Source organism: Astyanax mexicanus, chromosome 1 (assembly GCF_023375975.1).
Source record: "Astyanax mexicanus isolate ESR-SI-001 chromosome 1, AstMex3_surface, whole genome shotgun sequence".
Lineage (NCBI taxonomy): Eukaryota > Metazoa > Chordata > Actinopteri > Characiformes > Acestrorhamphidae > Astyanax > Astyanax mexicanus.
Genome location: NC_064408.1, coordinates 25,899,781 through 25,915,406, shown reverse-complemented (window position 1 = coordinate 25,915,406; position 15,626 = coordinate 25,899,781). Strand labels below are relative to the sequence as shown.

The 15,626-nt window shown below is 36.8% G+C and overlaps 1 protein-coding gene across 8 annotated transcripts in view; it reads right to left on the bottom strand.

Moving 5' to 3' along the window:
* The window catches only part of acaca (acetyl-CoA carboxylase alpha), a 59,073-nt gene that overhangs the window by 25,304 nt on the left and 18,143 nt on the right, over positions 1–15,626 (bottom strand). For 2 of the 8 annotated variants that reach the window (XM_049475309.1, XM_049475320.1), the window contains exons 15-35: positions 15,482–15,585; positions 14,247–14,474; positions 13,972–14,122; positions 13,747–13,881; positions 12,968–13,114; positions 12,667–12,855; positions 11,335–11,435; positions 11,105–11,193; positions 10,227–10,351; positions 9,980–10,093; positions 9,197–9,310; positions 8,845–8,934; positions 7,716–7,834; positions 5,167–5,190; positions 3,793–3,918; positions 2,703–2,846; positions 2,259–2,361; positions 1,775–1,882; positions 1,409–1,465; positions 1,126–1,170; positions 922–963 (exon numbers count right to left, since the gene is read on the bottom strand). In XM_049475309.1, coding sequence (XP_049331266.1) covers positions 922–963; positions 1,126–1,170; positions 1,409–1,465; positions 1,775–1,882; positions 2,259–2,361; positions 2,703–2,846; positions 3,793–3,918; positions 5,167–5,190; positions 7,716–7,834; positions 8,845–8,934; positions 9,197–9,310; positions 9,980–10,093; positions 10,227–10,351; positions 11,105–11,193; positions 11,335–11,435; positions 12,667–12,855; positions 12,968–13,114; positions 13,747–13,881; positions 13,972–14,122; positions 14,247–14,474; positions 15,482–15,585 — 2,355 coding nt within the window. The remainder of the gene's footprint in view (positions 1–921; positions 964–1,125; positions 1,171–1,408; positions 1,466–1,774; positions 1,883–2,258; positions 2,362–2,702; positions 2,847–3,792; positions 3,919–5,166; positions 5,191–7,715; positions 7,835–8,844; positions 8,935–9,196; positions 9,311–9,979; positions 10,094–10,226; positions 10,352–11,104; positions 11,194–11,334; positions 11,436–12,666; positions 12,856–12,967; positions 13,115–13,746; positions 13,882–13,971; positions 14,123–14,246; positions 14,475–15,481; positions 15,586–15,626) is intronic. The other 6 variants (XM_049475341.1, XM_049475351.1, XM_049475323.1 and 3 more) reach the window with 5 other exon arrangements.

Sequence of the window (15,626 nt, the reverse complement as noted above, 5' to 3'; positions counted from 1 at the left end):
TATAAAATTGTATAGAATTTTTATTTGCAATGTAACAAAAATGCCATTCATAAATAGGTCTTCTCAGGTTGTTCACCATGTACTGCATGATGTTGAATTCTTAGAAAGGGCTTCACTGCTAAAATGAAATGTACTTTTTAGGAACAATAATGGAGTCCACTCTCAGCCACTAACCACTTAAAGTGTTAGTATCTGTTACAGCATCTGTTTATTAGCTGACAAAATTGGCAACAAGTGTTCTCCTCCAAGCACACAGAGCTCCAATGGCATTGTGTCAGTGGCCGTGCAAAAACATAAAATGTTTGGCTTTATGTGTCTCAGAGAAAGCATGTGCTTACCTGCACCCTCAATTATCATGTGACTGGGTAGGCTTAGCTAACCATTAATAGGTAAAAGTAAAATGTGTAAAACTAAATATTGGCAATATGTTTGATAAAAGGAGATGCCCAGAAGCCCAGAAGGACTACAAGACAGATGCTGAGCTGGCTAATTATCTCCTAAACAGGAAAGCACTGGCCTTTAGCTAAATTTTGTTTGATAAAAGGAGACGGCTTAGAGCCCAGAAGGACTACAAGACAGATGCTGAGCTGGCTAATTATCTCCTGCAGCATTGCTCAGTAGCATCACAGCGTGCTCAGAGGAAAGCGCAGCGACTAGGTTTCAATACGTCAGCTCACAGACACAGACATCACCCTTTGAAGTGATGAGGAGATGGAGCACTACCTGGATCTACCCACCCAGAGAGAGCAAGGCCAATTGTGCTCTCTAAGGGCTCCGGTAGCTAATGGCAAGCTACATCAACAGGATTCGAACAACTGATTTTAATCTTTTCACCCATAGCTGTTTATTATGTGTCTTGACTAGACAAATATCCTATAAAAATCCTATAGCTAAATCCAATAGAACACAGTTTATACTAACCTTGTCTCTCGCACGGAAGGTGAAGAATTTGGGGAACTCCCTCTGTGTGGGAAAAAAAACAGAATATCATCTGTTACACAGCATATACAACTGGCATCTTCAAAACCAAAAATCACTTTGTTCCTTTGATTGACAGACAATCATGGATGTCAAGCTGGGGCTAGGGGTGAGAGGTCCCATATCTGTACAGCAGGAAATACTCACATGGAACCTCTGGTCCACCTCACAGTTGATCTGTTTCCTGAAATCCTGTTAGTAATGGCATCGAGAGCGAAGGGATGGAGAGAAAGAGAGAAACATGCAGTGGAATAGCTGCATTTAGGAATTTCAGTTTGAATTAAGTTTAACATCGTCGGCATCATTAGTTTTATCATTATTGGATTATTTTAGTAAAGGCTGGTAATTTTAAGGCTGGTCAACTGTCAGAGAACGAACGGCGAGAGAAAGAAAACATGCCCTAATATATTTAATTAAAAAATTATTGCACCTTCTGAGCCACAAGGAAGGTAAGTCTTCGGATGCCATGCTCGAAGAGCATCGATTTCTGTGGAGCAGAGAGACTTGTTTAGGTATGCAGCAAACAGAATGATGATAGACGCTAAAAAATTAAAAAAGTCTATACTAAATCTATACTGCTGTTTAAAAAAAACCTTTTGACACATTTAAAATGCCTTGTCGCCAAAAGAGTTTTAAATTAGTGTTAACTGGCAAAAGAAACAAAACTATTATCATTTTATACACCTGTTCTACATACTAAGCAACATGCTGAGGAGCATGAATCAATTGTATTTCTTTCTTTATTTAACTGAAAAGTGACAAGAAAAGTGAATATTTATTGAACAATGAGGCTCACTTTAGTCTGGGTGAACTCTCGGAACATGGCAGCGAGGCCATCATCATCAATGTCGCTGTCTGTCTTAATCGCCACATTAAGAATGTGGATAGGCTCGTCTTGAATGCTCTGTAAACACAAAGAAATAACAGTATTTAACACAACAAAAGAAGTTCTTCTGTTTAAATACCTGCTTTTTTGACAATGGACAGACTTTTTGTAACCAAATCAATGTTTGTATAGAATTACAAAGTAATGGCATGTGGTGTCTGGACATTCTCTGTTTTATGAATGTAAGGTGTATGCACTGGACATTCCTCTAGTTTTGGAACGTGGTGTTCAGAAATAGGAAATTCTTTAGTTTAGGAATGTTATGTTTAGACATTCTGTGGTTCAGGGATATGATGTGAATGCATTCTGTAGTTTATGAATGTGATTTTTGGGCTCTGAGCATTTTTCATTTAGAAACATGACATTAAAAGAAGTTCTTTGGATAAGTTCTCACCTTGTTATCTTCTTCACCATACAGCACAGGGTTTCCCCCTTCAGGGAAGGAGGGGCTTGTAGGGGGAGAGTCTGAGAAACAGCTGAGAACGTCTTTAATGTTCCTAAAATGAAACAATATACTTTTTTGAATGCTAATTCTTTCTTGTTGTTATTCAGATCTTTCATACGTGTAATATTTATATACATAGCATATGTATGTAGGATATTTGTTTCATGGATCTTCGACACAAATAGGAAAATTGGATGGTACTGCAAAAAAGACTAAATTAGTAAGTCAAAAACACAATTTATTATTATTTTAAATATTTCCTTGCATGGCTGCATCTGAATTTAATAAACATATCACTAAAAAAACATCATCAAAAATATATTTTTGGGGGGCAGATATTACACAGTAGGTTCATACACACACTCACACTCACACCCACACACAAAAACTTACCTGGTGAACTCTTGGAAGGAGCGGAAAGACACCATGGCTCCCATGCGCTGGCAGGGTGGGGTGAAAGAAGTGTCCAGCAGAACATCGCTCACACTGGCCACGTGAACCATGCCGTAGTGGTTCAGGTTGGACGAAAAGGACATTCTGAGAGCCCAAACACACAAACAAAAATACAAACACACATATATATATACGGTCAATAAACCACACAATACTGGTATTACAAACACTTTAAACACTATACGTCTTTAAAGTTTAAAGTTGATAGAAAAGTATTGTGTCCTCATAAGCTGCTTTATGAATATGAAAAAAATCTTAAAATGTCCAATAACTTAATTGCGACAGCTTGTAAGGAGACAATGTGAACAAAAATAAGTAAAAGTGCGTACGTAATAAATGTATAGGTCATAAATGCTCCCAAAATGAGATTTGAAAGGTGTTAAGTTAGGCCTGTCACAATAACTTTTTTGGACAATTTCATTATCAATTTAATGCCCTGTTTTATGACACAAGTATAATGATAAATTTAAGTAATTAATTAATTATTTTATTTATTTATGCACAATATATTAAGACTCAATGAAACAAAAAAAAGAAATAATAATAATAATAATAATAATAATAATAATATTGCAATCCACATTAAATAAACACAATGTGCAATATTGAGGTGAGCAAAAATGATTGAGGTCATGACAATTTATTGTATGATAAGTCGATAGCGTAATTATCGTGACAGGCCTGTTAATTTTAAGTTCTTTGTAAACCTGTAAAAATGTCACAGAACTCACAGGAAAAGAAACCACAGAAGCAGAAAAACTAACTCAGCAAGTTAGCTGAAATGGCACCTGAGAACCCCTTTACCCACAAAGTACTCTTCAAAAGAGTACAGAAAAGATCCAGTTTTTCAACAAAAACAAACCCTTAACCCCGGTTTTATATTACCAAATAATATTAAAATAAAAAAAAAATGCTAGCTATCTAGCTCCCAATAACTTGCATTCAGTGTTAGCCCATGTTAGAAAGTCTGAATGCAATGTTTCTTCATGGCTAAGCTAACCTGAGACTTAGAAGAGCACTAGCACTCTACCTGTCTTCACTCATGGCTAGGTCACTAGCTGTAGCTGTGCAAATGCTAACTCTGCTAGCATCACTCACACAGCTGTTAGCTTTGTTAGCTGCTGTTTTGTTGTCCTGTAGTGGCAGGGATTTTTTCCTGAGAGAACATTTGGCACACAGTCACACTCAGTGGGGAGCGCTTCACAATTAAAAACACCATAATTAGACACTTAATTCAAACCCAGCGGGATGTCTAGACTATAATACATGGCACTAAATTAACAGCAGGGCGTTTAGAGTGTGCATACTCATACACACACACACAAACTGATACAAACACAAATGATGTGGACAACAAACAAGAATTTCTAATGAAACAAACACACATCCAAGTCGCACAGATTGAGATTGAGGTGCAATAAACCACAGGAATACAAATTAGCTTCAGACTGGTGAAATCACCCTGCTACAGCAGCCTTCATTTTGATGGACAAACAGGTGGGACAAACGACAGCACGGGCAAACCACCTCTCAAACTAAGAAAAACTGCATGTGTTTTACACAGGTCCACAAGTTTTAACTGTTGGAGCTAATAATTAAAGCTAAAATGAGTTTTTTCCCTGAACTCACATATGAGTAAACAGATGAGCCAAAACTTCTATGAGTGGCCATAATAACAACTATACAGCTCAAAAAAAAATTAAGAGACTATTTAAGTTTTTCTGATTTTGCTATTTATAGGTATATGTTTCAGTAAAATGAACATTGTTGTTTTATTCTATAAACTATGGACAACCATTCTCCCAAATCCAAATAAAACAAATATTGGCATTTGGAGCATTTACTTGCAGAAAATGAGAAATGTCTGAAATAACAAATAAGATGCAGAGCTTTCAGACCTCAAATAATGCTTAGAAAATAAGTTCATATTCATAAAGTTTTAAAAAATTCAGTTCAAAAATACATGTTTGGTGGAATAACCCTGGTTTTTAATCACAGTTTTCATGCATCTTGGCATGTTCTCCTCCACCAGTCTTACACACTGCTTTTGGATAACTTTATGCCACTCCTGGTACAAAAATTCAAGCAGTTCAGCCTGGTTTGAAGACTTGTGATCAATACCATGTTTCTTTTACAAAGCTGAAATCTAAAATATTGTTCAGTAATATTTAATACTCTTAAGTTTTACTCTTAACTCTTTTTTTATATGCCAATATATATATTTTTGTTGTAGTCTACAATGTACCTTTATTACAATGCTTGTACAATTGACTGTAAAATGCAGTAAATCTCCCAAGAGCAGAGTTTGCCCATGCTGCCTTGCTTAGACTAGTTTTTCTAGGTCTAGACTACACAGTACAGGTGACTATACATTGGTTGACAGTAGAAAGAATGTGTACTATACCTGTTTAACGTGGGGATGTTCCCTCTGCAATCAAATAAAATTGATTACTGATTGGTTAGTCTCAGGCCAAGACTGACAGAAAGCAGACTTTAATGGTATGTGCTGTGTGGCTATACAGTATACCTGGTACATTATCTCTTACAAATTAAAAATATTACAAAACATCAGATCTGATAAACAGTGAATTTGAAAATGTCATTCTAACAATTTCCTATGCCACACACACACACATGTGCTTCCTTAAAGACTGCTTCCTCTCGTACACACACATGCAGAAACTGCATGGCGTCATTCACAGTATCCCAAGACGACATGACAGAATCAGAGCTCTGTTCACACTCTTGCTCACAAAAAGAGAAGAGGCGAAACAGGTCAAATGTGAGGCATGCAAATGCAAATGACAGTGACAGTATGAGTTTAAGTTTTGCTTAGCAGTGCAGAATTTCATGTCAAGCACAAACAGAAGCGCTGTATGCTTTCTAGGATTAATTTTTGATTTATCATCACCAGCATACAACTTTCATAATAGGCAGACTATTTATTTCTATTCCATGCACACACACTCCATGCTTGTTTAGTCCCAATAGAATAGGACTATTTGGAGCAGATAAACATGAGCCTATTGGCAGCATGCCTAACGCCAGGTGTAAACTAGAGGGGGTATAAATCCCCCAGCATTGAGCTGTGGAGCAGTGGAACTGTGCTCTCTAGAAGTATGATGCTGCTCCTTCCAATATTTCTATTAGCATTACATCTCTGAAGCGACTAGTCATTAGTGTCACCAATGTGGGCAACCTAAAATATTTGAATGCATTCAATAAAGGGGGTGTCCACAAACATTTGGACATATAAGGACAGTTAACTAGCCAGGGATTATGCCTAGATGTAAAAAATAAACATAAATTTAAATTAAGATTTTTCACTGAAAGGAAAATATAGTTTTTGACTAATCCCTGCCTGGGAAACTAACCCTTAGTGTATTTGCTCAATAAATGCATTCTTTATCACACCTTTAAAATGAGGATGAAAGCTATGACAACAGAAATTTTCTGTAGTATTTAATAAAATATTAATATTAATTAATATTAATATTAAATATTAAGTATAATAACTGTTTAACTGTTAGGCTTAACACTTCCAGAGAGAGACACTTAGGTATAGAAATATGCAAAATATCCATTTTACGCAACTACCCTCTTCCCTTAAACATATAATTTGACGGAAATGGATCCCAACTCCATAGTTAGTATTGTGATGTGTAGAGAAAATGACTATTTAGTTGCTAGAAACACTATTTGGATTTGGACACCTTTATCAAGAACATGGCTCAGAACCAGTCGCATAAACACATATCCAAGTGTCTGAGCTGAGTTTAAATCATACACACAAAAAGTGAGTTCTGAGTAGGGGTGTGCCATATCGTATCGTACACGATAATATCGCCAACATTTTTGAATATCGTGAACAAAACTATACCCTGAAATATCGTGCCTTATCACCCACCACTATTATCACACCAGGGTATTACTTTTTTTTGCTGTTTTTATTTTGTTGTAGTAGTGTATTCTTAAAATATTTTTTTGTAAATCTCGTATAATATTGTGATATCGTGATATTATTTCAGGGCCATACTGCCCACCCCTAGTTCTGAGTTAAGGTTAAATCCTTGTGCTAGTCGTGAAATTGGTAAACTATGAGAAAACATGGGAAATTTGCCAAATCCTGTGGCACAGTCATTAAAAGTGCCCTCAAAATATTTTTATGATTATTTATGATTCAGACAGTCAGAGAAAATTTTTAAAACATACACAATAGTGACCTAAAATGTAAATCCATTTCGGTCACACCAACAGTCAGTCAACCAAGACATGTTTAAGTTGCTTTCTTTTTTTGTTGTATTACATTTGTACCCAATTTTAACCCCAATTTACCCGAGTCAATTAACCCACCCACTTACTAGAATTCCCTCTATCAATACATGTGAAGTCAGTCAACAGACTCCTGCCAGCATCACTGATGTTGGGAGTGATGCAGAGAAAGAGCGCCATCTACTGACTGTGTGTGATGATTACTGTCTGCAGGATACAAAGAGTAGTAGGATAAAGCGCAGGACACTAAACATGTCTTGGCTAATGAATTTGATTTTTCTAGATCAGCTCGAGTTCCTGTGCTTGACAGAGCAAAGGCATGGAAGAGTACAGATAAGCAGCCAATCAGAGTCAACATGTTAGACAGGCTCAAATCCTACTGAAGTTTTAGGAATCTGAAACAGTTATGAACACCCTTTATTTGGAATTTAAACTAAATCTGAAGCGGAGTGATGAAGAGAATGAACTAGACACACACTGCACACATTGATACTGCACAGATAGATAAGATGAGCCGTGAATGAGGTAAAGGACAATAGCTTAAAATGCTGCATAAATCCTCCTCCACTGTGCTAATTAGGCAAAGTAGGTGGGCTGGGCTGGGCTGGGCTGGGATGAGGTGAGATGAGGTGAGGTAAGGTGAAACGTGAGCTTCAGAAAGTTAGGGATGTCTTGAGGCACCTGTTGGGATGTGAGGTGGGCAGCATGAACTGGAACTCCACGATGCAGGTGTTGTCCTTCAGCTGGCGGTGCTGGACGCTGTTGAGCTCGTACGCAATGTAGGCTCTCCGAACGTACACCTGAGAAGATAGCAAAGAGATGATTTACCCTCTTAAGCTGCAGGCTTGAAGTACAGTACGGGGTTGTACATAACTCAACATTAATACCCTTAACTGCGCTTGGAATATGTGGAAAACAGAGCTCACCTACCATAGTAGCAGAGTAATACCTGGCACTGTGGTTGAACTAATTTTACCTGCAATTTTACTGATCAATTTAAAACAATCATAAAATATGTTGTATTTAATGATGGAAATTTCTTCTGGGTGGTAGAGTCTGCTTTAACTTTTGACTTCTCTTTCTGTGCATGTGCGAGACAGGTCATGCAGTTGTAGCATGCATGTTGATAATGCATAATTTACTATGAAGTGAGTATACCATACTCAGAACACTAGCTTGATGAGTTCACAGTTTTGGACAAAACAACCAACATTTGTTCAATATTTAACCTTTTGTATAAAGCATTATGGTAATTTTTTGTGGTAATTAAGACATGAATTACAGATATTAAAAATGCTTGAGCAGGGAAAAAGCCCTGTTTAGAAACCCATGTAGAGGGCTTTTGTAGGACAACATGAAATTGTGCATTTTGAGACTAAAATATAGGGATAGAAATCTCCCTTTTGAACAAGCATAAATGTTCCACCATATTTAGTAGAACAAAAATGATAGGCAGAGTGCTTGGACCCTGATAAATGCCCCTAAAATGTAATTTGTAGATTAATTCAGATGAGTACCCTTTTCATAAAAATAAATATATTATCAAAACTACAATAAACACAAAAACAGCAGATTAATTATTTAGATCAAGTAACAGCTGCACCTTTTCTTTTTCAGCTCAACTAATTAATCAAAATTAAAATGGACTGAATAACTGATTCTAAACATATTAGTCATCATCATTAATACCAGTCGTAATTCAGAATTTACTACATTCCTAACAAGTAAAAATAAAATGCTAGAACAATACATTTAAATAAACATTTCGATTCCTATTTTTGCCAAATGAATGATGTCATTCTCCTCTTACCTCCAGAGCAGCCATTCTCACCACTTGGTTACTGTGGTAGAAGAAATTGGGCAGCACGTCAAAGATGGATGTCTCAGAGAGAATCAGTTTCTGGATAGAAATAAAACAGGGGGACAATTTTTCATATTTCATTAATCAAACCTCAACAATCAGATAATTCTGTTCAGATAATTAATCAGCGATTTAATAAAGAGGCATTAATTAAACACTGTGACGTTTAAAATTCTCTAGCAAAAGTTCTAAGGGTGAACAGCAGATGGCCTTTCAGAATTCACTTTAATTTACCAAGGTGGTCTAGTAGATAGAGGCTGGCCCTCAGTAGCTAGAAACAGACACCCTGCTTTAGACCCACCTGTAGGTTCTCGATGCAGAACTGGTGTCCGTACATGTCGATGGCTGAGAGGAAGATGGACTCCACCTGATTGTGCCGCAGCTCATATGAGGGCAGATGAGACGCAATCAGCACCTGAACAGAGACGAGTACACTGATTAGCACAACTACTGATTTACAAAGATCCACAATTTCAGAATCACACAGGCCTTTACATGGTCAGACTTTCAGTTAACTGTCTGGTAACCTTAACCATCTATATAACCATCTGTATTCTATTACACCCTACAAACTACTTTGTTTTTTGTTTTTTTTTATGTTTATTTTATTCTATTGTATTTCAATTTTTAATGCCTTTCATTTAGTTTTTATACTGTTTTTCTGTTTTATTTAATTTCATTGTGAAGCACTTTGAGCTGCATTTTTATGTATGAAAGGTGCTATATAAATAAAGTTTATTATTGATTATTATTACTGACTACTAATCAGTTCCTACATGGAAAGCAATGCAAACTGGCTGAGTTTAACTAGTCATGTAGAGTAATATTACTAAATTGTGTCTTTGCACAGAGGACACATATGCTACTCTCCCTATTACAGATAAGTATAACAGTTCTTATAGTTGAGTGTAGTTCTTATTTTAAGACAAAAATGCTGCTTTAAGGAACATTTTAAGCATTTGTACCTGGCCCCTTATTAAAACCGATGGTTTTACATTTTTACCACAATGTAACACAATTTAGCATGTCCAGTTTACAGTGTTTTTTAAACAGCACAGAAACTGGTGTGTTGGTGCAGGCGCACCTGGCGGGCACGCAGCGCCACTTTGGCATTGGTAGTCTTGCTGAGCTGTGTGAGTTCAGTAAGGATGGCCATGAGCTCATCTGTCAGTGTAGGGTCCCTCCCACACAGCTGATCCTAAACAGAAAAAAAAGAGACAGAGAATGAACAAAGCTAAAAATACAAATATAACTATTAATTTAATTACAGCTACCATACAATATCAATGAAGTGTCTCCATTTTTCTCTAAGTATTTCTGTGTGTACTCACAATCAGCATGGTGACCAGAGAGTTCTTCTTAGTGACCTTAGCGTGAGAGAAGATATAGTTGAGCACATTGGCCATGTCTCCTTTGTTCTCTTCACGCAGTGCAAAAACACACTTGTCATAGTGTCCTGAAAAACAAATGCAGGACACACACATATAAAAATATGTTTAAAGAGAAATGTTGCAAATACGGCAATATGTGCAAAACAAAAAGGAAAAATGTGCTGATGTTGGAGTGCCATCTTGTGGATGAGTTAGGAACTGCAACTTCAACCCAAAACAGGAGGAGAGGAAATAGTAATGCATTTGTATAATTTTTCAGCTCTGTTAACAACCAGTATAACCATGAGTGGTCACAAAACAGACATTTTTACTGGTTATCATGCGTTTCTGCAGCTCAATTAAGTTTAGATGCTGTGACTACTGGGGCAAAGTCCTTGTGCTAATATATTCAGTTAATTTTAGTGCTAGCAGTTAAGATAAAACAAAGATAAACAACCTGTTGTTGTTTTAAAAAAACACTTATTCAACTCTTATAATTACACATTTTGCACACTACATATTACACTGTCAGTTTCATTCAGACTTCAAGCTGTTATATTGTATGAAATATGGAAAAAAAGTGCTCGGACACAACTCTTAATCTTTTAATTTTGGGGTTACATTAAGTCCCAGTGCCACAAGTGTACAAAATTAAGTTCCTGGCCAGTTCATTATACTACAATGGGTCTACAATTTACATTTGTACTTGTAATTCGTACGCTCATCACTTAATAGCCAATGATTTAAAATGCATATTAATAGCAAATGTGAATACCGGGGCCTTTGTGTCATATCAGTCATAATAGGAAATTTAAGTGGCCTAAAGAGGAAAGTCTCACCATGTTGAAACTGCACCTCCACCTTTAAGTACTGCCTCAGGAGGTCCATCACCACTGCCCTCATATGACCACGGATACCACTGCGATACCTTAAGAGAAATAAATATATAGAAATGTGCATAAATGAGCAGAGACAGTCATACACACGCACACAAATATATCCTAATATATTTCATAAGGGAAGTAATCCTGTAATATCAGTAGCAAGGCAAGAATATGTGTGTACTTACTTTTGGACGAGCTGTACAATGCTCTGGGTGTTCATGAAAAAGACCTCACGTTCTGACTTCCTGTTCAGTGTAGCAGCGTGACTGTCCAGAATGTTGGCAATCTTAAAAAAAAAAAAAAAAAAAAAAAAACCAAGAGAACAAATGTATGTTTAATAATTGGTGCAGAGCAATAAAATAAACAAATAAATCTACAGAACATCTACAAAGGGTTTCTAAACTGATCTATTTTATTATACCATAATATAAAAGTACCTTCACCACTTACATAATTAGAACACCTTTTCTTGCACTTCCTCCCTCTAACCACTTTATTAATCTAATCAATCAAACTAAGAGCTTCACTGTAGAGGCAATAACATACTGTATCCCTAATCTACCGTCATTAACAATAGCTCAGCCTGTGTGTAGATCATAAATCACTGATTAGTTTCTGACCCCTGGCCTAGTTTTGACTGGAACTTCTTTTTTTATTGGTTGACTGTTCTCAACAGCACAAACAGCACAGTAAAACGTAGATAGAAGTGGCAAATCAGGGTGTTCAGTGGCTGCTGTGTATTCAATGCTACTGTGTGACTGCTTCTGGTGAGCTACCATCAATCCCTGAAGAGTTTAGGTCTATTCATTTTTGCCAGATTTAGAACACTCAGAAATGTATCCATTTTTCTTTCTTTTTTACTATAAACCTGTTTAAAATTTTACATAATTATGACTAGAGTTTAATACGATACAGCATCCTGCCCACTGTACCAGAGTTACATAGTGCAGTTTCTGGCAAGATGACTTTTGAATAGCCATGGGAAATATGCTATTATCTATATTACAAGCAAGTGGAGAATCACAAGGATAGTGAAGCTGTTATTTTAAGGTAATGGCTCAGACTAAAAAAATATGTATATTAACCCTTTCAGACCTGATTTATGTTCCAGTGATTAAAATTGTAAGAATTATGTTTTCTGTCTGTAATGCACACAAACTAAGACACTTATACATAGGAATTTTATTCCTTAACATGAAAAAAGTGTTCTAAATCTCAGAATTAATAAAAAAAAATGAGCATGTATTATTTTGCCTCATTTGCTCTGTAGTGCTGACAAGCCCTAATGTCTAAGTTGCTCATTTTTTTTGTCCAGTGCAGTGGGCAGAGCTAAGCTACTGTTTCATTGGCTGGTTTATGATCTTTTGTAATGGACAACAGGTCTTAGTGTTCTTTGCAAAAGAAACTACATGATGTCCATTGTAATTTAAGCAGGGCCCAAAAGGATTAATTATATTTAGAAAGAGTATGCATATAAAGGTATAAAAGTGTGTGTGTGTGTGTGTGTGTGTGTGTACCTGTTGGCTGGGGAATTGGCAGAGCACAGAGGTGATATTGCTGGCGTACTGAGCCATCTCTTTCTTAATGGCCTTCTCAACTGCAGGAGGGATTCGGCCAGACACGCTGGTCATGATGTCCTGCAGCTCCAGCAGGGGGAGAGAGGGGTCCCGCAGGGTCTTCATCAGACGCTCAACCCACTCCTTCAGCTGAGGACATGCACAAAACAGCTTGCTAATATTTGTTTTCTCAGTAATTACAATTACTGTTATATCTAGAATAAGCAAATGAGTAAGCACCAAATAAGTAGCCAGTCTTTACTTTAGCACTGAAGAAGGGCTCTGGCAAACAGAAGCCGTTCATGATGTGCACCAGGTGGTCCAGGGTATTGTGGAAGACTCTGTGCAGCTTCTCTCCTCTGAGAGCCACGGCTTGGACATTGGGCAAAGCTCCTGTGTGTAACTCCGCCTGGAACACACATACACAAAGAAGTAAATTAAACTGTACATTGCTGTTTGTTACAGCCAATAGATATTAAATGTTCCAGTAAATCATAACCTCTTAACACAAAGGGGTCATCCTTAACATTACCTTCTTTTTGAAATAAATGTTATTTTAGATAGATCTACAGATTAGGGGGGTGCCATATCGTATCGTACACGATAATATCGCCAACATTTTTGAATATCGTGAACGAAACTATACCCTGAAATATCGTGCCTTATCACCCACCACAATTATCACACCAGGGTATTACTTTTTTACTGTTTTTAGCAAAAGAAAAATTCACACTGTTCTCATTTCCCATTATATATCTACTATATGAAGTACATTTTACTTTAATCCTGGATATATGGAGATATTTGGAGTGCATCATTAGTATCATGACATTCTGGATCATTGACTTTTGTTACAACTCAGATAAAACTTTTGTATTTTTTAGTATCTCAGTTAGGGGTGTGCCATATTGTATCGTATGCAATAATAAAATTTAGTTTTCATTTTGTTGCTGTAGTGTATTCTTCATCGTTATTATTTCAGGGCCATACCGCCCACCCCTACTACAGATACACCCACAAAGTTAAAAAACACAATCTTACCTGCTGGACTCTGCTGGGGTCATCTAACTGTAGTTTAGCGATGACACAGCCTGGTTCCAGAACCGCTCCTGCTCTCTTTACATAGTGGATACAGCCAGACTCCATTGCAGTCAGTGTCATCACCATCTTCATCACCTGTAACACAGACACACACAATCACCATCAATACCGTCATTATTAAAAGGAGGAACATGGATTCACAAAAAAAGTTATGCAGAAAATCACCTCAATTTCAGCGTAACACTGTCCTGCAAACAAATGGCCTCCATCTTCAACAGTGTACTGAATGAGTTTTCCAGCAGATGGCGAGCGCAGCAGGGACGGGTCGTTCTCCTTCTCAAACACACACGTCTTATTACCGATGGTGATACGGTACCTACAGTTACAGATAGAACAAACATCATGTATAAACAGCATATACTATAAGTAAAGTCACTGTACCAATTATATATCCCATTTATTTACTAGTTTTCAGGCTATAATAGTAACAGGGGTCATACCTGTCCACCTCCTCCTTCATATATGTGGTGTAGCTGCTGCCATCATAGGACAGGAGCAGACCCCCATCACTCAGCCTGTGGACGTCCACCTCTACTGAAGACTGGTTCATGATGACCACGTAGGAGGTGGGAGACTGACGGGTCACTTTCAGAACATACTTGGTGCCCTCATAGATCAACTCCGCATCCACTGTGTTCAACAGAGTGTTGGCAGGCAACACCTGACCCCTACAGAAGGTGACAGAGGGAAAGAAGAACAGAAATAAGCAGAGAAAATAAAAGAAGAAAACAAGGACAAACAAGAAAAAAGGAAGAAAAAAAAGAAAAAGAAAGAAAGAAAGTATAAAAAATAGATATAATTAATAACAGGAAGAAAAATATAAAAAGCATAGAAAAAGAAAGGACACGGGAGAAAAAAAATAAAAAATATAAAAATTAGAAAAGAAAGAATTTACAAATGGCAGAAAAAGGAGAGAAGAAATGCAAAAACAGAAATGTTGAATAAAAGGAGGAAACAAAAATATAAGAGGCAGAGAGAAAGAAAGAAGAAAAAAAGAGAAATAAAAGGAAGCGCAAGGAAAGAATAGTGAAAAACAGAGTAAAAGAACGATGACAAAAAAGGGAAGGAAGAGAAAGAAAGAAGGAAAGGAGAAAGAAAGAAGGAAAGAAAGAAGTAGAAAGAAAGAAGGAAAGAAGGAGAAAGAAGGAAAGAAAGAAGGAGAAAGAAAGAAAGAAAGGAGAAGAAAAGAAGGAAAGAAGGAAAAGGAAAGACGGAGAAAGAAAGAAGGAAAGAAGGAGAAGAAAAGAAGGAAAGAAGAAGAAGAAAAGAAGGAGAAGAAAAGAAGGAGAAGAAAAGAAGGAGAAAGAAAGAAGGAGAAGGAAAGACGAAGAAAGAAAGAAAGAAAGAAAGAAAGAAAGAAAAAGAAAGAAGGAAAGAAGGAGAAGAAAAGAAGGAAAGAAGGAAAAGGAGAAGGAAAGAAGGAAAAGGAGAAGGAAAGAAAAAAAGGAAAGGAGAAGAAAGAAAGAAAGAAAGAAAGAAAGAAAGAAAGAAAGATGGCAGAAAAAGAAAAAAAATACAAACAAGAGGCATTAGATCTTGGCATAGCAGGAATTTAAAAACAATATTTAAAAACGTATTTTAGAAGGAAGAATTCAGGGTTTGATGATTCAGATTGGGTTGGTTCCAGTGGAGTCTACATGTAATTTGTAATGAATTATTAATGATTAAGAATTACCTCTCTAGAGAATGCAGGAAGTTAGACACGCTGTTTCTGAAGTTCACGTCTGCTACATGCAGCGCTCCACTCACTATCCCCAAAATAGTGTCTGGCCTTTCCGCCTTGTGCACAGAAGAATGAGAAAGAGAGAAAAAGATAAATT